The following is a 23,503-nucleotide window of genomic DNA, read 5'->3' on the forward strand; positions in this document are numbered from 1 at the left end:
ATTTATAGGCTGCTTTGCCTGAGTTAAATCAGGAAATCAACCTTCACATTTTAAATATTAAGCAAAATCAAAAATTATATTTTTAAAGTACAATAAATAATGCACTTTGTTTAATGTCATAGCCTTAGGTAAGGTTTGATGTAATCTAATAGATTGGACCACCACAAAAATTCATTAATTGGCACTATATCAGGAATGAGAATTTATCAATTCAAAAGGAAATTGATAGATATTACTCAAAATAGTCTTTATACTTAAAAACAAATACAAAGTACAACAGTGAAGCACATGCAGCATTCTGTCCCAGGTGTTTTCAATGCTCAATAATAATTATGTATGCTATGTCATGCCTTCTATAGCAACAAATTCATTATTATTTTTATTATAATTCAGAATGGGTCAATCACAAGCTGTTCTGTAAAAACAACATGCTATTAATAAGAAAAAAAAGACACTGGAGGCTGACTCAAGAGCAGCCTTTTATTCTGTGAATTCTAATATTTATGCTAAGCATGTCCTGTTTAGATTTTTTTTTAATGAAGGAAAATAAAAATTGAATTAAAGTTCCAGAGATGAAATACTCACCATTTCTTGAAGAAAATCTTATACAGCTAGTTTGAGGGCACCTATTTGAAATAATTTAGATTAAAATTCTGTCAGTAAAAAAACACCTGTACCTATGGTAATACAGAAAGGGCTTTAAAATCTGTCACACGTTTGCTTAAGAGAGCATACTGAGCACTTGTATATATTTTGTTTTCCTTTAATGCACATACTCATTTATAGACAGACAAGCAGATTGTTGAATAAGTTTATTTTCTGTCAATTAGCTGTGCATTAAAATTATGGAGAGTTATTAATAAACAAGTCTTGACACCAGGCAAATAATTCCTTTTCCTCTTTTTCCAATTCGTCATCTGACAGTTCTTTAACTTTCACAATGTCAAAAGATGGGGCGGAGAAGACAACTGTCTCTTTCTGCTTTGCACCTGGTATGTCCATTTTTGGTTCCTAGGTAGAATTATAAATAAAAATGGAAAGTGTTTTATAGTTGGTTTCTACTATTTTATGTTTTCATATTTTACTGTTCATACTTAACCTCATCTGAAAAAAATTTATAGCAGATTTTTAAAAAACTACAAAGGAAACATGAATACATGTTCATTGAAAATATTCTTGCAACGTAGTATACTGAAGCTGACTTTCCACACTATAGCTCTTAATAAGTGTAGATAGAAATGACTTCCATTTTGAGAAACGCACCATTAGAGATGTGCTGAATCAACAGTATCAATATACAGAAACAATTGGGCTTTTTGCCAACTCACGCTGATGTGGAGCCAAGATGGCTGGTATTTATCAGAATAGCTATTTAAGAATTTTTAAAACATGTGTTACCAACAGGAATGTAGCTTTATACCATCTAAAGTGAAATGAAGTCGTTCAGTCGTGTCTGACTCTTTGTGATCCTATGGACTGTATAGCCTACCAGGCTTCTCAGTCCATGGGATTTTCCAGGCAAGAGTACTGGAGTGGGTTGCCATTTCCTTCTCCAGGGGATCTTCCTGACCCAGGGATCGAACCTGGGTCTCCTGCATTGTAGGCAGACGCTTTACCCTCTGAGCCTAAAGTGAAAGTGAAGTCGCTCAGTCATGTCCGACTCTTTGCGACCCCGTGGACTGTAGCCCACCAGGCTCCTCCGTCCATGGGATTCTCCAGGCAACAATACTGGAGTGGGTTGCCATTTCCTTCTCCAGGGGAATCTTCCTGACCCAGGGATCAAACCCTGGTCTCCCGCGTTGCAGGCAGATGCTTTAACCTCTGAGCCACCAGGGAAGCCCTAAGCCTAAAGTATATACCAAATGTATGTTTCATTTGTGAATTTGTAGATTAGGAAAATTCTACCTAAGGAAGTAGAATTACCTACAGTTTGAATATTGTCCAAAACAATGAATTCAATACAAGTTAAACTTACAGACCCCACAGAAGCATTTTTTTCTTTAGCCATCTTATAAGCTCTTTTCATTTTTTCAACTTTCATTAGAGCTTGTTTAGATCGACGACCCAGATGTCTAATTTGACTTTGCTGTTGGTAGGGCCGATATAAAGGTTGAAGACTTGATAAGGATAAAGGGGACCTAGAAAATATTTGTAGTATAGACAGAAAAATTGCACAAAATAAAATTTACATGTAAAACAAGTTCCAACTTTTATTAAAGCACCCTTTAGCAACTATATTGTAAACCTCAGTGCTTGGAGCAATATTGCATGTAAGTATTTAGGCCAAAGTTATCATTTTTGCTTGAGTTACACAGCATAGTTCTTTCCCACTTACGAAGGTGTATGCTTATGTTCCTGCTTAGTTGCTTCAGTCATGTCTGACTCTGTGCAACCCTATGGATAGCAGCCTGCCAGGCTCCTCTGTCTATGGGATTCTCTAGGCAAGAGTTCTAGAATGGGTTGACATGCCCCCCTCCAGGGGATCTTCCCGACCCAGGGAGCAAATCCGAGTCTCCTGAATTACAGGCAGATTCTTTACTGCTGAGCCACCAGAGAAGCCCATGAAGGTGTATAGACGATGTTTATGATGATGATAATGAAAATTACAAAATGTGGTATCAATTTAAAATCAGTTTTCCTGGAAAACACCATGTAATAGCCATTTGACTCTTTCAGAAATATATACTATATATGAATACCAACAAATATTAAATTTCATAATGGCTGAAACAAGTTGTTTATATCAGTGTTGGAACCAGACATGGTTGGTGCCACGCTCTTAGTTCCCTTGGCCATAGGGCACATATACCCAACTTCCAACTGTCAGCATTGGCTTCATTTACTCTGAGAGCTTTCTTATGGAAACAAGAGCCCACGTGCAGGGAAGTGTCCCAGAATTAATACCTCCCCTCCTAAGTTACCCTTCACCACTGAATGATGGGTGTTGGTGTATAAATATCCCAACTCCCTTTCCCTCAGTGGGATAACTTGAGTTGCATGTTCTACACTGGTTAGGTCATTCCCAGGAAGGATTAAACTCATTACCCACAGTAACAACTTGCTTGCTAACACACACTGTTTTGGCTGCTGGGCCTTCCCTGTTTCACTTTTCTATCCCTTGAAATGACTGAGCACAACACCCGCTCTCATCAATGGTTCCTGGGATCCACCCCTGAAATAAACTACTCATACTCAAATCCTTACCTCAGGGTTTGCTTCTGGGAGATCCCAAACTAAGACTGCATTCAAAGGAGTCTTTATGAAAGTACTTTCCCCTCTTCAGTTGATTTAGAATATGGTTACTTACTTGGCTTTTTAAGTGACTCATTCTTGGATCATCAGTAGCATGAGTCTAAATAGCAGGGAGCCTACAGTTATATATGGTGGCAGAGAAAACTGCATCATTTATTTGACCTTGGTGGTAATAGGGTTAAGTTCTCTATTCAATGCTTATATGGATAAGTTAGAGAAATCTATTTCATGATGACAGACTGCGCCCTACACTAGGCCATCTGTCTGGCAAATGTACAGCCTTGATCATAAAATAAATGGGATAAATCATGTTATTGGGTCAGCAACCACTCATCTCTACTCCTGGGAAAAAACCCAATGTGTTTGCCTGTCAGTGGGTCACCAGTGTCTTTTCATGTACTAAAGCAGTATTTTTTCATTTCAAATATAGCTGTGTGAAAAGAGACTACCAACAGGTCCTCTTCAATCTTATTATTTTCTTTTTCTTAGGAAAAAAGCTTAATTTGTAAACAAGATGGGTTAGGTGAGGTTTGGTAATGGAAAGAAAAAAAGAATTGGTATAGCCATAGTCTGTCCATGTTGTTTCAGATCATAATACAGTCTATTTTGCTATGACATGTTTTTCTATAATGTGAACTGGCTCACATGTTATTGGTAAAGAAGGGAATAATGTCACTGCAATTTATATGCAATTTATCCTCTGCAAAGGGAGCCAGAATAGCAAGACTAGAATTATAACCTTCAGCAGAAAAGGAAAATGTTTTCCTCTGTGCAGCATGGGCAATGAGAGCCCTTTTGGTTGCATTTATGAAAATAACACTGGCACCTAGCGCTCTCTCCCCATAGAGCCCCCCAAACACACACAATCTACCCTTACTGCCCTCCACCCTACTTTCTGCCTTGCGTGGTTCCTGGTTTGTGGCAGTTCGCACTGCTTCTCATCTCTACTTAAAAGGTCACCACACTGGTCCAGCGCTTCACTTCCATCTGTACTGTCTCAGTGCCCACTACTTCCTCTAATTAAAGGGTCACCAGTATTTTCACTCTACATTTTTCATATTTGCTCTGGTGGCCTGTCTGGTGATACAAGTTATCTCCCCAGGTACCAAATGTTCTTTCTGCTAGTGCTCTGTTTACAAAGTTGCATAAAATTTGAGCAATCTGCTCCAACCCATTTTTTTCTCACATGCTCTGTTATTATCTTTCCTGAGCTATTTAGCAGAATGTGAACATTTCCAGAAATGCCCCTAGTATTGTAAGTCCAGTGAAGTACCACTTTTACCTAACTTCAGAAACAATCTGTAGCTGGTGCTGACGCATCTCTTCTGTTTTTGGTCTTTGTAATAGATACTTCATTTCTTTTTTTAGGCGTTTTGAGATTATTCCAGACTCGGCATAATCAACTATGTCATACATTATCATTGTCCTGGGAATGTTTTCGAGGCTTAATCTTCGCCAACAGTTATTTCTGCCACCAGAAGATGCAGGGATCTCATCCAGATGACTGGAATACTATATGAAAAACAACCAAGCATGATTGGCTGTGGTACTCCAGAAGTTTTTAGGCACATTTCCCAAGAATCCAGTCAAATGCTACTTCATCCAAAAAGCATTCCCTGACCCCATCTCTGGACTGTATTGAGATCACTCTTCTATGCTCTTATTACTGACTACTTGATGTTCTAGCTACCTGTGTATGTTTTAGCTCTCCTGCTGTGACAAGGCAGGATCCCTGTCACATGGTATTGTGCACATAGTACCACACTCACTGAATATTTATTTAATGCATAAACACTAAATCTTTAAGATAAATATAACTCAGATAAAATTGAAAATACTGGTATGATCTACATACCTGGCAATGCTTGTTCACGACATGCTTGCACTTAAAGCACAAACCTTTTGAGAAATAATTAGTTCACCTCTGGTGCTAAGTGGTGAATTTCACCATTTTCATGTGGAGTATTTGTAGAAATCCCACTTTTCTTTTTCTACATTTAAAATATCCAATTAGGAATTTAAAATGTATATATAATCGATTCATCCTTATAAATGTTCATTTAAGAGACAGGAATAGAGCAGGAGAAACTACTATGCTAGGCATTTAGGGTATCTCTCTCATACACACACACATCCCCTCTCTCTCTTGCATTCTCTAACTCACACACATACAAGCAGTCCTCCCTTTGCATCATTTAGGCTTGTACAAATTCCAATTACCACTATTTAGCAAAATAAGCTTAGTCCTTCAACAACACAGTTCAAATTTCACCTACCACAGTATAGCTGAATTAAATGCATAAAGTACAAACTCTGTTGCTAGCTCTTCAATGCATAGATTACTACAGAAATAACAGGTGTGCGTGGTGGTGGACGACAAATCATGTCACTTCTTTCAAAGTGTGACAGTGATTGGACACTGTAGATCTGCTTTTTAGTTCACACACAGACAGCAAAGTATGTAACTGTGTTGTCTCTTTGTCTCCCAGTGATAAACCCATGTGACATTTTACCAATAAAGATAATCAAAAGAGGGAAAAGTCCAACAAAGAGACAAAAAGTGGTAAAGCTGGAAGTGAAATTCAAATTAAATATAAACAGAGTTCTAGAAGAAACAGGTGACCGTGGAGATGTTGATACTTTCATCATGCAGGAGATTGCAGCTAGGCTGCTAGAGGGAGTTAGTGAAAGTGAACTTATCAACATAGATGGGGAAAATGGCAATGATGGAAAGGGTAAAGTTTTCTTAGAGGAAGTAATGTTGGCAAAAAAGAAACTTCAGAACACTTCAAGTACAAAGTGTTCAGAACACTTCAAGTACATAGTGTAGGGAATTCCCTGGTGGTCCACTAGTTAAGACAGTGCTCTCACTACCAGGAATCCAGTTTTGATCCCTCGTCAGGGAACTAAGACCCTGCAAGCCAGGTGGAGAAAAAAAGTACAAGGGGTAAAATATTGGCGGGTGATGCAAACTCAGGAGTATGAAAAATTTCCAGGGCATAGAGAAGATACTCACTCCTTATTGTAAATTATATGAGACTAAAGCGGCAAGCACTGTTTAAATAACTCTTGATAAACTAGCTTTTTTACAGGTTTTTTTGAGAGTCACATCTCTTATAATTCACCAGTTTAAAGTGTGTAATTCAATGGTTTTTAGTATATTTTAAATGATAAGCTTTTTACAAAGAAGTAAAACATTTTAAATTCTGAATGTTTTAAATTACAGTGTACTAAATAAATGTTTTGCTTTTTTCATTTTCCTATATAACATAGAGTAAGGGAGTTTTTAATGTTTTGATAAGGTTTTTTAAAGGCACAGAACAACCACGATTTTTCCCATTGATGATTAAGTTTGGTCTGCATGGTTTCAGCTTTCATGGTCATTTCTATGACCCTGTACTACCATGCAAAGTGAGGACTGCCTGTGCATTTTATTTCCTGAGAGTAGAATGGCAAAACGGGTAAACATCTCAGACCTGTCAATGATTTGCTCTGCACTTATTAACTATACGACCTTGGGCAAGTTTTAGAAAATCTCTTTAAGCTCCATTTTTCTCATCTTTTAAAGGGTCACAAACTTTACAAACTTGAAGGTTAAAGGAGATAGTATGTATTTAAAGAGCTAGAAATAAGGCTGTGTCCATAAAGGGCTCAATAAGTGCCAGCAATCATCATATCTCTTTCAATGTTTATCTGGGAACTTCTTTCTGTGACACCAGTCCTTGGCATAGTCACAATCTGCAAGGATGTGACCCACATCATTCACAAAGATGGTTGACATTCCCAAGCTCTACTTCTTCCCTGGTTCAGTTCTCTAATCTTCTAGGTTAGGGCTTTAAAAGAAAGAAAACACAACTGGGAATCTCTAAAGCACTGCATTAATTTCATGTTTCACATGGAAGCAACTGAGTGAATAGTTAAGGCCATATATTACTACTATTATTATTACTAGCTAGAATTTGGGATCCCTTGTTTCTTTAGAACTATAAAACACGGGTTATAATAGTGTCTACTTCTTAGGGTTCTTATGAGAATAGGAGTTAGTATTACATCAGCATTTGCTATCATTACTACTCAGGTTTCCAGTTTAAGTTCCCTGATTCAGTACTGCTGTCAGACCAGTTATGCAAACCCAAACCTAGGAGCCATGTTGGACACCTTCTTTTATCTTACTTCTCTGTTCCCAAGGCCCACTGCTTTTATTCGCTAATTATCTTCTGCATCTCCAGCTTCACTGCCCTAAACCAAGATACCACCATCTCTCCAAAAATACTGCAGGAACCTCCAAACAAGGAGACAGTTCTTGCTGTCCTCTAATCCCTTATCTACATTGCAGCCAGACAGATCTCTTCAAGTATTAGCTTGCTGCTGCTGCTGCTAAGTCGCTTCAGTCGTGTCCGACTCTGTGTGACCCCATAGACAGCAGCCCACCAGGCTCCCCTGTCCCTGGGATTCTCCAGGCAAGAACACTGGAGTGGGTTGCCATTTCCTTCTCCAGTGCATGAAAGTGAAAAGTGAAAGTGAAGTCGCTGTCGCGTCCAACCCTCAGCGACCCCATGGACTACAGCCTTCCAGGCTCCTCCGTCCATGGGATTTTCCAGGCAAGAGTACTGGAGTGGGGTGCCATTGCCTTCTCCAAAGTATTATCTTAGATCACCTCATTTCCTAAGATACTGTACCAGCTTCTCACTGCATACAGAATCAAGGAAAAAAATAAACACCTTACTATGGTCAAAAGCCCTGTATGATGATCTTTTGCCAGCCCTCCAGGCTGACAGCCCTCCACACCTTCTGCGCACTCCCTTCTCCAGGCCCACAAACTCTTTTTCAGGCCCTCCAGTTCATCCTACCATAGCACCTTGCCTGGGGTGCACCACCTTGAGGCTGTGACACATTGTTGATTGCCTGCCTATCAACCATTCTCCAACTCCCTTGCTTATGGAGCCCTGGTTTTATTTATTCTTCACGTACAGAACAGACATAAGCTCTGGGAAGGAAGGCCCCAGCATATGAACCGTGATTGTCCTACATCAATTATGGGAAAATGATCCCATTTCCCTTTACAGTGATTGGTTTAGGGGGAGCATGTGATCCAGTTCTAAGAAGATCTGAGAAGAAGTCTGCTGGGGGATTCTGGGAAAGATTTTTCTTCTTGAGATAAAAAGGAGAAGATGCTGAGTCTTCTTCCTGCCTTTGAGTATAGTTGAGAATGTGCTAGTCATCTTGTCACTGTGTGAAGGAAGCTAAAAGGACTGTAGAAAAGCTGGCTAAGAACCCTGTTACCCTGGAGTTGTGGCACTAGCTATTCCATGATGCTCCCATTCTAATGTGGGAAAATAAATGTCCTTCATTGTTTAACCCTATTGTGGTTGCAGATATTCTGTTACTTGTAGCAGAAAGCACCCAAACAATAATAGATCCCTTCCTTACTAGGTCAAATCTCCATCATGTACTCTTTTTAGCACCATGCATTTACTTTTTATTTTTCAATTTTTTGTATTGAGATAAAAATTTACATAAAATTTACCATTTTAAAGTGTAAAATTCAGAGTGTGAAGTAAATTTATGATATATATCACTACTAATTCCAAAATATTTTCATCACTCCCAAAAGAAACCCCACATTCCTAAGCTATTACTCCCCAGACACAATAAGCCACATATTATATGATTCCATTAATATGAAACATTCAGAATAGGCAAATTCAGAGAGATGGAAAGCAGATTAGTGGTTGGTAGGGGCTGGAGTGAAGGGGGAATGGGGGAATCCACTTAATGCATGTCAGGTTTCCTTTGGGGTGACAAAAAGGTTCTTAAACTAGATGGTAGTGATGTTTGCTGGAATCAAGATTGGCGGGAGAAATATCAATAACCTCAGATATGCAGATGACACCACCCTTATGGCAGAAAGTGAAGAGGAACTAAAAAGCCTCTTGATGAAAGTAAAAGAGGAGAGTGAAAAAGTTGGCTTAAAGCTCAACATTCAGAAAATGAAGATCATGGCATCTGGTCCCATCACTTCATGGGAAATAGATGGGGAAACAGTGGAAACAGAGTCAGACTTTATTTTTTTGGGCTCCAAAATCACTGTAGATGGTGATTGCAGCCATGAAATTAAAAGACGCTTACTCCTTGGAAGGAAAGTTATGACCAACCTAGATGGCATATTGAAAAGCAGAGACATTACTTTGCCAACAAAGGTCCGTCTAGTCAAGGCTATGGTTTTTCCTGTGGTCATGTATGGATGTAAGAGTTGGACTGTGCAGAAAGCTGAGCACCGAAGAATTGATGCTTTTGAACTGTGGTGCTGGGGAAGATTCTTGAGAGTCCCTTGGACTGCAAGGAGGTCCAACCAGTCCATTCTAAAGGAGATCAGTCCTGGGTGTTCTTTGGAAGGAATGATGCTAAAGCTGCAACTCCAGTACTTTGGCCACCTTATGAGAAGAGTTGACTCATTGGAAAAGACTCTGATGCTGGGAGGGATTGGGGGCAGGAGGAGAAGGGGACGACAGAGGATGAGATGGCCAGATGGCATCACTGACTCAATGGACGTGAGTTTGAGTGAACTCCGGGAGTTGGTGATGGACAGGGAGGCCTGGCGTGCTGCAGTCCATGGGGTCGAAAAGAGTCGGACACGACTGAACGACTGAACTGAACTGATGACTGTACTTAATGCCATTGAATAGTACACTTTAAAATAGCACATTTGGCATTTGGAGAAAAGTCTAGGGTGGTAAGTGAAGCTGTAACTTCTACACATGACATTACTATTTTTAAAAAAGTATCTATTGGGTTATCTGCCTGGTGAGATTATGCAACTATTTCTTTTTTGTTATTATCCTTTCTTATATAAAAATAAATAATAACAAATCTGAAAAAAATAAAATAGCACATTTTATATTGTGTGTATTTTACCACAATAAACTAATGTATGATTCTTACTTCCTGAAAGATAGGGTCACAAGGCTTATTTTGCTGTTGTTTGTTTTCAATATCCAAATCTAAATTTCTTACTTGCATATAATCTTTCAGGGTGACAACATCTATGTCATCAGTTATTTTGAACTTCTGGAAAAGACGTTCATCTTCCTTAATTTGATGATAAAATTTCTTTCTCCCCATTATTTTGTAAGCATCAGCCTCAGCCTATAAAGAGAAAAAATTTACTTTTAAAATACTAGTATAATAGCAATAACTATCAGCACACATTTTACATATTTTTGAGACAAATCCATCAAATATTGTTCCTTTTTTCTAGTAACTTGCTGTTCAATAAAAAGACTGTATTTACAAAGAAAAGATTATGTAGATTTTTAAACCACTTAAAATCTGTTTCCATAACCATATCTACATAGTTTTCAAATGCAGCGAGAAGAGTAGCAGAGTCTACAATCCCCAGAGGACCAGTCATTTTTTTTTAATCTGTTTTTCCCCCTTAAAAAAACATTATTTTCCTTTAAAAAGCAAAACAAACCTCTAACGTCATTCATGCTGTCAATGCAGAGAAAGCCTATCTGGTTATTAAACAGGTTGCCCTAGGAACCGCAATGAAAGGTACCGGGGCCAGCTCTCTTTTATGTGGTAGTTAATACGTCGCCCCCAAATGGAAACATGTACGTTTCAGAGTGCTCAGACCTCCCTCTCCTTCAGACTCTTCTCGGTAGCAAAAGAGCAGCAAACAAAGGGTTTTTTCCTCTCCCAAATGTCAACATTTTGTACTCAAGGAAAGACCTGAGAGTGCAGAGACAGAAGAATCACAGAAAACATGGAGGCTCAAATCCTGTCTAGCCATATTTGCTTCATACCTTTTCATGTATACCTGTCCCTATGCTAAGAGCTATACATAGACTGTGAATAAAGACTTCAGCGCTCTCCACCCTCCTCCCTCCTCCGCCATAAGTATGTGCTGACTCTTCTAATACATATTTATATTACATATCCATGCTTCTGGCCACAGAGATTATGCTTATGTGAAGGGAGAGTGGCATAGATGAAAATTCAAGCATCGTTAGATTCCAGATCAGTTTCTTTTTTCCTTTGTATTTCAGAATGTGATACTGTGAAAGTGTGGGAACTCTGTTTTCATGCTGATATTCGGCTATAGAATAGAGACAGGACTGAAACTCAGAATCTCTGTTCTTTTTACTTACACAAAATAACAGGAAGCCTTAATGTATTTATTTCCATTCTCATTTTTGTTATCCAGAATATTTCCTATGTATTTCTTTATTTAAATTGCAAAGTGAAGAACACAGACACATGGGGAAAATGAAAGAAAATATTCAAATGGTTGTAGTTTGATTCCAAATGCACTAAATCAAAGGCATAGAAACAGTTTTCTAAAAATGTGATGGAACCTTCCTTTAGGCAGATCATTTTTGTTTTCCCTTTCATTAGTTTCCTTAAACACTATGCATCTAAAGAAAAGGCAGTATATTGGCACGTGTCTCCATTATGCTTTCTTGCAGTTTCCTGTGGGTTCTAATTCTCATTCCCACAATGACACTAAAGCTAAAAGCAAATAGTTGTACACTGAAAAGGTCTGAAAACCAGATAATTTCTGCCTTGAGAATTTCTTTAGTAGATATAAATGTATTTTACTTTAGTTCAGGTTACTTAGAAAAGGTATTTCTGGGACTTCCCTGGCTAAGATTCTGTGCTCCCAAGGCAGGGGGCTCAGGTTTGATCCCTGGTCAGGGAACTAGATCCCACGTGTCGCAACTAAGACCCAGTGCAGCCAAATATGTAAACACATATTTTAAAAAGAGAGAAAAAGTATTTCTTGTCAGTTCCTCCCTACTCTACTCCACTCAGCCACCACTACCAATCTCTCCAAGCCCTAGTTTCCTTATTCGTACAGCAGCTCAGCTGTGTGGCTCAGGTGTATCAAGCCCATTCCAGTCTCTCAGCCAAAAAACCCTGGCGCCTGGCAGCACAGGGCAGACTTGTTGCCCAACTATGTCAGGGGTTTGAAAGAAGTTTGCCCTCCAGTGGCCAAGATGTTCTTTCTCAGACATTGGCTGTCTATGGCCAGGTTCAGAAAGTCCTTCTGGGTAGGAAGGGATGGGAATGAAGAAAAAAGGAAGAAAGGAGAAAAGAAAGGGGTAAAATTAGGCAAGGATTCCATGAGAGCAGCCAATCAAGACTAGAATTCTAGAGGCAGGTTCCATTCTTAGTGGGTGACTCAAAGGGTCAGAGGGCTGTTGTTTTTGTTGTTTTTTAGTCCCTAAGTTGTGTCTGACTCTTTTGCGACCCCATGGACTGTACCCTGCCAGGCTTCTTTGTCCAAGGGATTTCCCAGGCAAGAATACTACAGTGGGTTGCCATTTCCTTCTCCAGGGGATCTTTCCGACCCAGGAATTGAACTCCAGTCTCCTGCATTGGCAGGCAGATTCTTTACCACTAAGCCACCAGGGAAGCCCAGGTCAGAGGGGGCATCTCTAAATTTGATACCTCTCCTGGAATAGCATAGCTGTGGCCCAGAAGCCCCCACAGCCTTGTGGCTACTTGCTGGCCAAGATCTACAGTTGGGCTTGTTAAGTTACTCTCATATCTCAAGTCACTTCCCTCCCTGGCTGGAAATTCTCACTCATGAAGGTAGTAATAAATGCTCAGGAACAGGGTATCTTGGTTTAGGAAAGTTCAATTATATATAAGCTCAGAATTAATAAAACCACCATCACTACTAACATTGTTCAACCCTGAAGTGTGCACAGTATGGTGGAACATTGTTTCCACCCTGAAGTGTGCACAGTATGGTGGAAATATGAAGTGTTCAAGTCTCAGTTCTGGCACTGACAAGCCTCTCCAAGTTCCAGCTTCCACACAGGAAAAATGGGAATGACACGTACCTCATCAGAGTTATCAGGGGGCCACATAAGAAAACTTATTTAGTAGGGTTCCTGACTCAGAAGTGGTTAAGAACACGGTTCTGGAGTCAGGCTCACTTGGTCTTGATGTCAGTTCCTTCACTTTGTAGTTGTGAGACCTTAGGCAAGTTACTTAATCTTTTTAAACATGAAGACAGTAACAGAATCTACATTCTAGAATATATGAGAATTAAATGATAATAATGTGTTTAAAATGTTTAACATCATATTTAATGGTGTTCACTAAGGGCAGCTATTATTAACCATGTTTTTTCCTTTTACATAAACATTCAATCCTCAAAAAGAACAGGGATTTTCAATTTAACAATTGCTGGATGTTAAGAAATTGTCAACTACCCAGAGGTGTCTAGGTCATGACACTCATAAAGACGTCTAGGCATCTTTATGACAGTGCTTGTCAAACTATATTGTGCCTAGAATCACCTGGGGGTCCTGTTAAAATGCACCTGTTGATTCAGGGGGTGTGAGGTGGGGCCTGAGAGCCTGCGTTTCTAATAAACTCCAGGGAATGCCATTGCTGCAGGTCTGCAGATCACACTTAATTTTATATTTAGTTTTAAAAACTGTTTTTGGTTCTTGTATAGTTTCCTTTGTTCACAGACCACATTTTGAGTAGCAAGGCTTTAGAATATTCTAAATATAGTTGGTGGACTACTATATGACAACCCTGTGTAGATAAGCATTGCTCTGGAAATAGATAACTGAAGTAGGTAAATGAAATTAGATCTTTTTTATACACATGACTATTCAATTGTTCTGGCACCATTTAAACTGCCTTCAAACCTTTGATAAAAATCAACTGATTATATATGTATGGGTCTATTTTTGAATTATCTTTTCTGTTTCATTGATCTACATGTCTGTCTTTTTGCCATCATTATAGCGTCAGGATTACTGTAGTGTTTTAAGTCTTGGAATCAGGCAGGGTAAATTGTTTAATTTTGTTTTTCTTCTCTACAGTAGTTTCAGTTCAGTTCAGTTCAGTCGCTCAGTCGTGTCCAACTCTTTGCGACCCCATGAATTGCAGCACGCCAGGCCTCCCTGTCCATCACCAACTCCCAGAGTTTACCCAAACTCATGTCCATCAAGTCAGTGATGCCATCCAGCCATCTCATCCTCTGTCGTCCCCTTCTCCTCCTGCCCCCAATCCCTCCCAACATCAGAGTCTTTTCCAATGAGTCAACTCTTCTCATAAGGTGGCCAAAGTACTGGAGTTTCAGCTTTAGCATCATTCCTTCCAAAGAACATCCAGGACTGATCTCCTTTAGAATGGACTGGTTTTAGAATGGACTGGTTGGATCTCCTTGCAGTCCAAGGGACTCTCAAGAGTCTTCTCCAGCACCACAGTTCAAAAGCATCAATTCTTCGGCACTCAGCCTTCTTCACAGTCCAACTCTCACATCCATACATGACTACTGGAAATTCTATATCCTTTCACTCGTTTTTGCTTTTGTGTGTGACAGTGTGTTTGTAAATACATGAGAAAGGCTGTTGGAAAATTATAAGGAAATGAAACTGGAAATGGATATAAGAACGAGGGGAAAGATGGAACAACAAAAAAGAATTGGTGAAACTCCCTTCCTTCATAAATGAACTTAGATTAAACATCTGAATGGACTAAAACTGACTTACTTCTTTTACATTAAGAAATAAACTTAATAAAGTTGCAGCAATTTGCTCAAGACATAGTGTCTATTATACATTCAAAGAGCAAAATAATTTAGTGACCTTAGAGTCACTGAAATTTCCATTTCTACAGGTTTTCTACTAACTATGAATCCAAATAGTGCCAGAGTTTCTTTTGAAGCTGAACTAAAGGGTAAAAGGAACCCTAAACTGTTCAAGTTAGGTATGTTCTGACCATTTACAAGCCTTTACAATATTTAGTGAAAAAAGCTGAATAGTATAATCTCATTTAAAAAATAACAAAATTTTTAGCAATATATTCATATTTTTATGGAAAAAATGAAGGATATACAACAATTAACAGTGATCATCTCAGGTAAATTAAAGCTACAGCACAAAGAAGAAAGGTATATTTTCCTTTTTAAAGAAATCTCTGTGCTATTTCCTTTTTTTCAACAGTTACTTTGTAATTAAGATAAATTTAAGTTACTATACAGCATTTTTAATGCCTTGTAATATATGCACAGTGCTTTCCAGTCATGGACTCCAAGCTTCTCATTTGCAGCAGCCTGGGCATAGCAGGGTCTGCTAGGAACTGTCTTGGGAAAACGTAAGTTCCTAAAAAAGCCCCATTATATAACCTCAGAAAAGCAACAACTGATGACATTTTATAGGGACAACTATAAGCTTATTCTGTAGATATATATGATATGAATTTATCTCTGGAATGGAGAATAAATATATACTTTTGCAATTGAAATCATTCTATTGATATATAAATGAACAAATATTAATGTTTCTGAAACACCATATTCCACATGAAACCACTAGTCCTTATGCTATATTTCTGAAGCCAAGCTAAATTTTCTCTGATATTGCCTGAGAAGGCATAGAAAAGCAGTCTCTTTTCCTTTTCTGATATTCTGTAGAGAATAAATGTTGCACATGCTGGATGTGGTCAGAAACTGCCAGGGTGTGTGGTCTTTTATTCTGAATACATGCCAGTACTGATAATTTCAGGTGGGTCATAACTTTCATGTAAAATATTTCCAGAAGTCTATAAGAAAATAACCTTTGATATATGGTTTATAAAATGAGAATGTACCTTTTTTAAAAAAAATCAATTATACTCATGTAAAAGGGTCAAAGGAATAAAACTTTTGTTGTAGATCCTTGCTATTAAAAATATGGTCTAGAGACTTCCCTGATGGTCCAGAGGTTAAGAATCCACCTTGCAATGCTGGGGACACAGGTTTGATCCCGGGTAGAACTAAAATCCCACATGCCTTGGAGCAACTAAGCCTGAGTGCCGCAACTAGAGATTCCGTGGTGCAACAAGATCCCGAGTGCTGTAACTAAGACCCAGTGCAGCCAAAGAAATAAATATTTTTTTAAAAATGTGGTCCATGGATCAGCAGCAGTTGCAGCACCTGGGAACTGGGTAGAAATTCAGAATCTCAGGCTTCATCCCAGATTGACTGAATCAGAAACTGTATTTTAACAAGATCAGGTGAGTCCTATGCATAGACACAATTGTGATGAATATTCATGAAAGTAAGAAGTATAAGAACTCATGTAAAAAAGGATAAATATTTTAAAAGTTCCTTTTCAATACTCTAGCATACTTTTTCTAAACAGGCTACCAGAATCAAAGAGACAGTGATAAAATACCATTAAAACAAAATTGCACCAAATGTTCTACATAATTAAAAATAAAAATATTTAACAATATAATTAAATTATCACAATAAATATTAATATAATTAATAATAAAACTCCTGACCAATAAGTCACTGTAATTCATTATTAACAAATCAAAATTTTTGTACAAAGAAAACTGATGGGTATTTTCTAGGTCCTTATACAAGTACTTCATTCCAAATATTTTCTTTTTAGCTAATAAGCAAAGACACTTTGAAACATGATGCTTAAAAAATACTACCTGCCTGCTGGGCTGTTTAATGGTGAAATAATGTAATCTGTATATTTTGAATGCAATTTAGATATCACAGAAATGTTAAGAAGCTAAATTAACACAAACTCTACATCATGAAACATCACCTCACTTGACGGCTTTAAAAACTTTTTTCCGCTGAAATACTTATAACCATGGCCTTCAGTGTGAAGAAAAATTTTAAATACGATGAAAGGTGGAAATATTTCGCCACTAAATCTGAAATAAAGACCAAAATTAGTCATTTGGTATCAGACTTGGGACTCGGTTATTTCTCCCTCTTGTACTTAGGCTCATTCACATAGTTTCTTACATGCAGGTTAAAGGCTATACCAGGGCATGAAAAGAACTAGCAATGACACGGATCACAAAGGATGAAAGAGCCCCACTTTGGCATGTGTGCTCACAACTATTCTCATACGTGTGTCAGACTGAACACATCATAGGAGATGAGAGCTACTCTCAAGGCAACTTTTGGTCTGAGAGAGTCATGCCTTGGCTTCTTCACATGATAAATGTAAATAAGAACAAGATACTTAATTTGTAATTATAACATGAGAAGTTATGAGGACTTAATAAATTTCTAAGGTTTCTTCATACTAAGTACTTCTTGAAACGAATCTGCATAAAAACATTACCTGAATCTAACTTTACACTTCATGCAAGGATCTTTAGCAAGCTCAGCCTCTAAGGGGCTCACTTTCTTCAAAATTTCATGTGTCACGTGATGTTCCTGAAATAGATGATGGTGCTATCAATGGAACACAGTACCCTGCCCAGGCACAATTTATTGAAAACAACACAGGAGGCATGGTAAAGTGAAAGTACACCAGACTTGGTATTCTAAAGATCTGAGTTCTAGTCTTGGCTCCCTCACTTATCATCTGTGTCACCTTGAGTCACTACTTTATTCCTTTGGCCTCCAAGTTTGGGTATGTATCCCTCCTTGAGATTCCAGGCACTGTTCTTTCCCTAAGACAGCACTTTTCACAATGTGCTATAACTAACTATAAATGTGTCTGTGTTTCCTACTAGATTGTAAGCTTCATGAAGGCAGGGGCCATGTATTTCTTTTTTACCATTGTATTCCTAGTATCTAGTACAGTGCCTGGAACACAGCAGGTACTAAATAAGTATCTGATGCTGAGTGAATCACTGTAAAATGAGGATAATAATAGAAATGGTACTAGATTTTAAGCACCTTTTATATACCACACTATATTAGGTACCTTATACACATAAATATTTGAATATTATCATTCCCATTTTACAGATGAGCATGCTGAGGCTCTGGGAGTGTCTGTAACCCATTCAAAGGCATAAAAGTAGTAAGCAGAGAAACCAGGACTCAAACTTAGATCTGTTTAATTCTAAAGCTCCCATTTTCCCCCGCTATGATCCTGCCCAACCTTTATGCCTATGACAATCACATAAAAATGTACACTACAGGGCTTTTCAAATGACAAAGCATTATTAATGTAAGGTATTGCAGTAACTTGAAGTGTTAGGTTAACAGATTAAAAAAAGAGTTTCTTTCTTTTTTTCTGTTACTAAAAGAATCTAAAATTATGACAAACCAGCATTACAATAATTAAATACACGTTCCACATGTGAAGACAATAGACAATGGACCTGAAATGTCACAGGTTCACCTGAGTGGGTTTTCTCTGAGGTATTCTGCTTTTGCTGACATCAGAAATGGGTCTGTAGGTCAGATGGTGAGAAAGTGTACACATTTCTCAGCGTTTATCATTTTTTTCAGAACTGCTAAAATTCCCTTAATGTGACTATTACTAATTATAGACTACTGTAATCACAGGTGATTTTATTAGGACAATATTAGGTACTATATGAAAGAAGGCTTAATATTCTGCCAGGGTTGCCAGAGTTGTTTCTTTGGGGAGTGGGGGGATGTGCACCTTTTTGTTTGTTGGTTTGTTTTTATTCAAATAGGACTATATTATTCATAATGTGCTGCACTTGCCTTGTTTACTAATGAGATATTTTAGCTACCTTCTATTGCAGAATCATATGCAAGGCTGCAAGGCTTAACAGTATGAAAGTTATCAACATTTATTTAACCAGTATCCTATCGATGGACATTATAGGGTTTATTTTCTTTGCTGTTATAACAATACTGCAATGAAATTATATATATATTGTAGAATGGATTCCTAGAAGTAAAACTGCTGGGTGGACAGTAAAGGCACTTTTAATTCAGAGATTTTTAGCATTGTAAGATCACTGTCTCACATCTTCAAATAAGGAATGGAATTTTAAAAAATCACATCGGTTTCAGAAAAGAAACAATAGTTACTCAGGTTAAAAGTAAATCCATGTATACCCATGGGTGGTTCATGCTGATGTATGGCAAAAACCATCACAATATTATAAAGTAATTATCCTCCAATTAAAATAATTAATTTTAAAAAGTAAATCCAGAAATATCCATTCAGGGTTAACCAAAGAAGAAATCCCACAACCCCCTGCAATATGATTAGATTCAAAGAGAAGAGATTTTAAAAGGCTATATATTCTATCTTTATTTAACACACCTTTTACCTTGATAAGTAATTATATCTGTCAGAGCAAACAAAAAGCAAAATACATACCGCTGCACAAATTGTATGCTTAAGGAGTTGAAACACAGTTTTGTCGAGATGAGATAACCAAGCTTTCTGTATGATGTGAGCCGAAACATCTTTATTTCTGAGAGGAAACAAAAGAGCTTAAGATTTGTGAAGTAGTTTTCATTTTCCTAAAATCTTGGGGAACTCTGAATTTACGCTTCCTCCTCTTGCACCTCCCCATCTCCCACCCTAAGTCTGACTTAATGAGGAACATTTGGATGTGGTAATTAGAACTGGTCATCTGTAGAATCTAGTCAGAATGAGGATATGAAATACTTGAGAATATTTCCCTTGAGATTAAAAAAAAATCCTGGTAAAACTTTATCATCAAAAAAATGTTGGATACAGGAAGCTTGGGGCTGGTGCACTGGGATGACCCAGAGGGATGGTATGGGGAGGGAGGTGGGAGGGGGGTTCAGGATGGGGAACACATGTACACCCATGGCGGATGCATGTTGATGTATGGCAAAACCAATACAATATTGTAAAGTAAAAAAAAAATTAATTAATTAATTTAAAAAATAAAAAAAATGTGCTGTCTAAAAACATCTATGACCTAAAATTATTCCATTAGAGTTAGTTCTTAAAAACACTGTCCAACTAGTTCAAATGCTAAGAAAATAGTGTATAGAATATGTGAAGTTACAGGAGGCCCAGTGTTCTTCTGGGAGCGGATGACCATGCCCTAGAAAAAGAAATTCCCTTCTCTGATCTTTGTCTGAGCCAGTCTCATCCCAGTCAGGAGGTCAGAGCATCATTCTACTTTGATCATGTCCCAGCACTGGCAGATTGTAGGAATCTCACTCTCCAAGAACTGCCCCCTACAACCCTATCATTACCCCTCACAGGGTTACATGCAAAGAGAGGTACTCCTGTATAGTGTCACTGCCAGCTGGCAAAGTGCAGACTACAAGATGTAGAGCAGAAAAGTCCTCAAGTATGGAAACAAACTCTTGAATAGTAGCTGATGCCATCTATTAACTTTCTGCAAATTGCTTACCTTCTTCCAGTTGCTACTTCCTCACTTACAAAATGTGGTAACAAGACTGCATCACAAGGTTGTGTTAAGATCAAAGAGATGTGTGTTAACATGCTTTGTCAATTATGAAATAGTATAATTATAATTATTATTCAATTCAAAAGTAATTTTAAAACACACAAAAAAACCCTCTAATTTATGAAACAAGAAATGTTGGATGTTAGCTGGGTAAACACGATATGGAAACTGTCCAGTTGTAGAAGATGATACAAGGCAAAAGATGGCTACTTACTGTTGTTTTTCCTTTGTCTTTCCAGTATTTGACAAGTGTACTTTGTGACCTTTTCCCAAGTGTGGATTATCTGATTTTGGGACACCAGTGACTGGTACCTTCAGGGAATGACTCATTTTCCTCCCAATGAAATACTCTGAAAGTATATAAATTAAACATTTGAGGTCATAATCTATGTTATTACACTGTTTGGATGAGACTCAAGTTCCATATAATTGTTAGGCTAATTCCAGAGCCCCTGAAAAAGGAAGGTTTCATAGATCTCAATGTCACTTACCTCCTTTGTGTGCTACAAGAATTATGAGGTATATAGGAAAGACTGTATCTACCCATAGCCTTTTAATTGGTCTCCTGGTCTCCAGTCTCTTCATCCTCCACACTGTAGCTGGAGTTGACTTCTGAGAGTAATAATCCACCTGTATCACTCTTCAACTTAAAATCTTTCAGGGACACCTCATTTCCTCCAAGCTAAAGTGCAGACTCCTTAGAATCATGTGCAAGTCTTTTCACAATCTAGCTCCATTCTCTCTCTAATCTCAAAATACCAACTTTCCATTAGCATTCCTCTCTATACTCTAAGAGAATAAGAATTTCTTGCCAAAGTCAGTGTTTTACAACTCTGTGCTGATGATCATGCCATTTCCTCTACCTGAAACAACTTTCCTACCGCCAGCAAACATCAATTCACCCTTCAAGGTCCCACCTAAGTGATGCCTCTTCTCGTAAGTTTTCCATCGTCTCCTTTTTACAGAACTACTCACTACTGTCTTCAAGGTTCCATAATACTGTATATGTTTTTCTTTCATAGTACTTCTCATATGCACCATAATTTGATTTCTTGGCTGTCATTCCAACAAGTTGGTTGAAGGCAGGAGGCATCTTGCTATCCATGGAATCCCCAATGCACATCAGAGTGGATGGTTTTTACATGCTTTCTAAAAACTTTTCATCCTGGTTTTATCATGGAATAGCTGTGAGACTTTGGGCAAGTCCTTTAACCTCTCAGTAACTCAGTTCCCTCTCTGGTAAAGTGAGAGGATGTGTAATAAGTGATTTGATTCCACCTCTGATTTTCTATCCCTTACACATTACTCCAATTTGGAAGCAGCTCCCAAATTCTTAGTCACTGCTGAGTGTCTTGTACTAAACCAGGGTCTCTTAATCTTTTCTTTTGGTGCCATGGACCCCTATGGACAAACTCCTTCTAAGAACTATGTTTTTATATTATGTATTTATATTAAATACATAATATAAAATATATGGGATTATGAAAGACTCCAATTATCTTGAAATTATTGTCAAAATATTTTCAAAGACAAAATTCTAGAAATGGGTCTTCTTTATGCATTAAATAATATGAGAGCTCTGTACTTGTGAAGTGGTAATAAGTAGAAACAGTATTTCAAGAAATTTGCTGTTACTGTAATGTGATATGAAAATACTGTGTTTTCTATTGATGACAAAGTCACAGGTACTGCTGATACTACTGTGGTTTGTTACCTACATATAATTGAAAGAAATGCTAAAGTTCAGGTAGAGGTTTGGGAAAATAAAGTTGCAATTTTTTCCCAAGTTCACATACTCCCTGAATTAAGACTTCCTGCCCTAACTGATCACTTATAAGTCACACTTTTATATACATATGACATTCCATTACTGAGGCAGAGCCTTCAGAGTCTCAATATTTCTCTTTAGAAATGGGGATGGGGATGGCTTGGAATACACTGATCTCTTGAGAAAGAGAAAAGCAGTCCTTAACATCCAGGAGCTGGCCTGGCATTCACAGCTGGGCTTAGGTGTTAACCCTGGCTTCCTACCACCACCCAACCCAGAGCAAAGCCCTGCTTCCTTGAACCCGCCCCCAAATCACCCAACCAAAGCCCAAACCCTAGAATAAATCTTTCTAACACTCTCTCACTGAGATGCCCCACTGTTTCCCAAGGTGTGCGTTTTCCTAGCAGCTGCAAGAAACAAACCCAACTTGTTCAACTACAGATGTGTTCCTAGTGGTCTTTGGCTGGAGGGCAGGGACACAGCACCACACAAATCCCCCAAATCTTCTAGATGCCTGCCTGGATGGGCTTACACTTGCTATGGGGTTAGATGTGAAACACAGAACGAAATATTATAGGAAACACAACCCCATTATGAGCCACTGTGACAGTTGTTGAGGTGAGACCACAGGCTTTAAAGCTCGACTAGGTAGATTTGGATCCTGACTTCCCACTTTCCTTCTCTGTGGCCTTGCACCTATTCTGTGCTTCAGGTTCCTCATCTACTAGATGTGGAATAGTAACCGTGTCCACCTACTTGGGTTGTTGGAAAGAGAAGACAATATGTGTATGGAGTTTAGGTAAGAGCCAGGCATAGGGTAAACGCTGTTGCTTGTTGCTATTCTTGTCAATAAGATAATTATTACCATTATTACTTATTTCTATTAGTATTAAGGGAACAACAGTTGATCCCCAGTAAGAGACAGAAGCTTAAGTATTTTAAAGAAGAAAAAAAATGTCAGGGTCTTTCGAGATGAAAGGATGTAGCAAATCAGTTTAAATTTAAAATCTTAAAACTGTCCCGCCCAGAGTGGGAAAAAAAAAAACAACAAACACCACACAAGTAAAAACCTTTTGTGAGGTAAATCCAGGCCCAGAGGTCGGCGGTTTGCGTCTGCGAGGCTTTCGATGCCGCCCGAGGCCTGACGAGCGCCCCCACCTGGCGGCCTCCGCACACAGGGTTCTCAGCCTACGCCGCTGGGCGTCCAATCACCGCGGCGAAGGCCGATTCCCAGCGCGGCGCGGGCTGCGGCACCTCCCTCCTCGCGCCCCCGCGCGCGGCCCACGCAGAGCTGGCGCTTTCCCGCCGCCTAGCAACCGCCGGCGC

The 23,503-nt window shown here is 38.5% G+C and overlaps 1 protein-coding gene across 3 annotated transcripts; it reads right to left on the reverse strand.

Moving 5' to 3' along the window:
* Positions 1–797: 797 nt before the first annotated feature.
* Positions 798–23,470, reverse strand: CXHXorf58 (chromosome X CXorf58 homolog). 3 transcript variants are annotated; one of them, XM_061407837.1, is made up of 9 exons: positions 23,248–23,470; positions 20,624–20,759; positions 19,335–19,431; positions 17,361–17,455; positions 16,830–16,941; positions 10,267–10,398; positions 4,535–4,764; positions 1,980–2,138; positions 798–1,011 (listed from the first exon to the last, which is right to left on the reverse strand). In XM_061407837.1, exons 2-9 carry the CDS (start codon positions 20,737–20,739, stop codon positions 936–938), a joined length of 1,017 nt encoding a protein of 338 aa, XP_061263821.1. In that variant the 5' UTR covers positions 20,740–20,759; positions 23,248–23,470; the 3' UTR covers positions 798–935. The 3 variants fall into 3 exon arrangements, with proteins under 3 accessions (XP_061263821.1, XP_061263820.1, XP_061263822.1); XM_061407836.1 differs by having other exon boundaries at positions 1,976–2,138; XM_061407838.1 differs by lacking the exons at positions 16,830–16,941; positions 17,361–17,455 and having other exon boundaries at positions 1,976–2,138.
* Positions 23,471–23,503: the final 33 nt, after the last annotated feature.

This window comes from Bos javanicus, chromosome X (assembly GCF_032452875.1).
Source record: "Bos javanicus breed banteng chromosome X, ARS-OSU_banteng_1.0, whole genome shotgun sequence".
Classification (NCBI taxonomy): domain Eukaryota; kingdom Metazoa; phylum Chordata; class Mammalia; order Artiodactyla; family Bovidae; genus Bos; species Bos javanicus.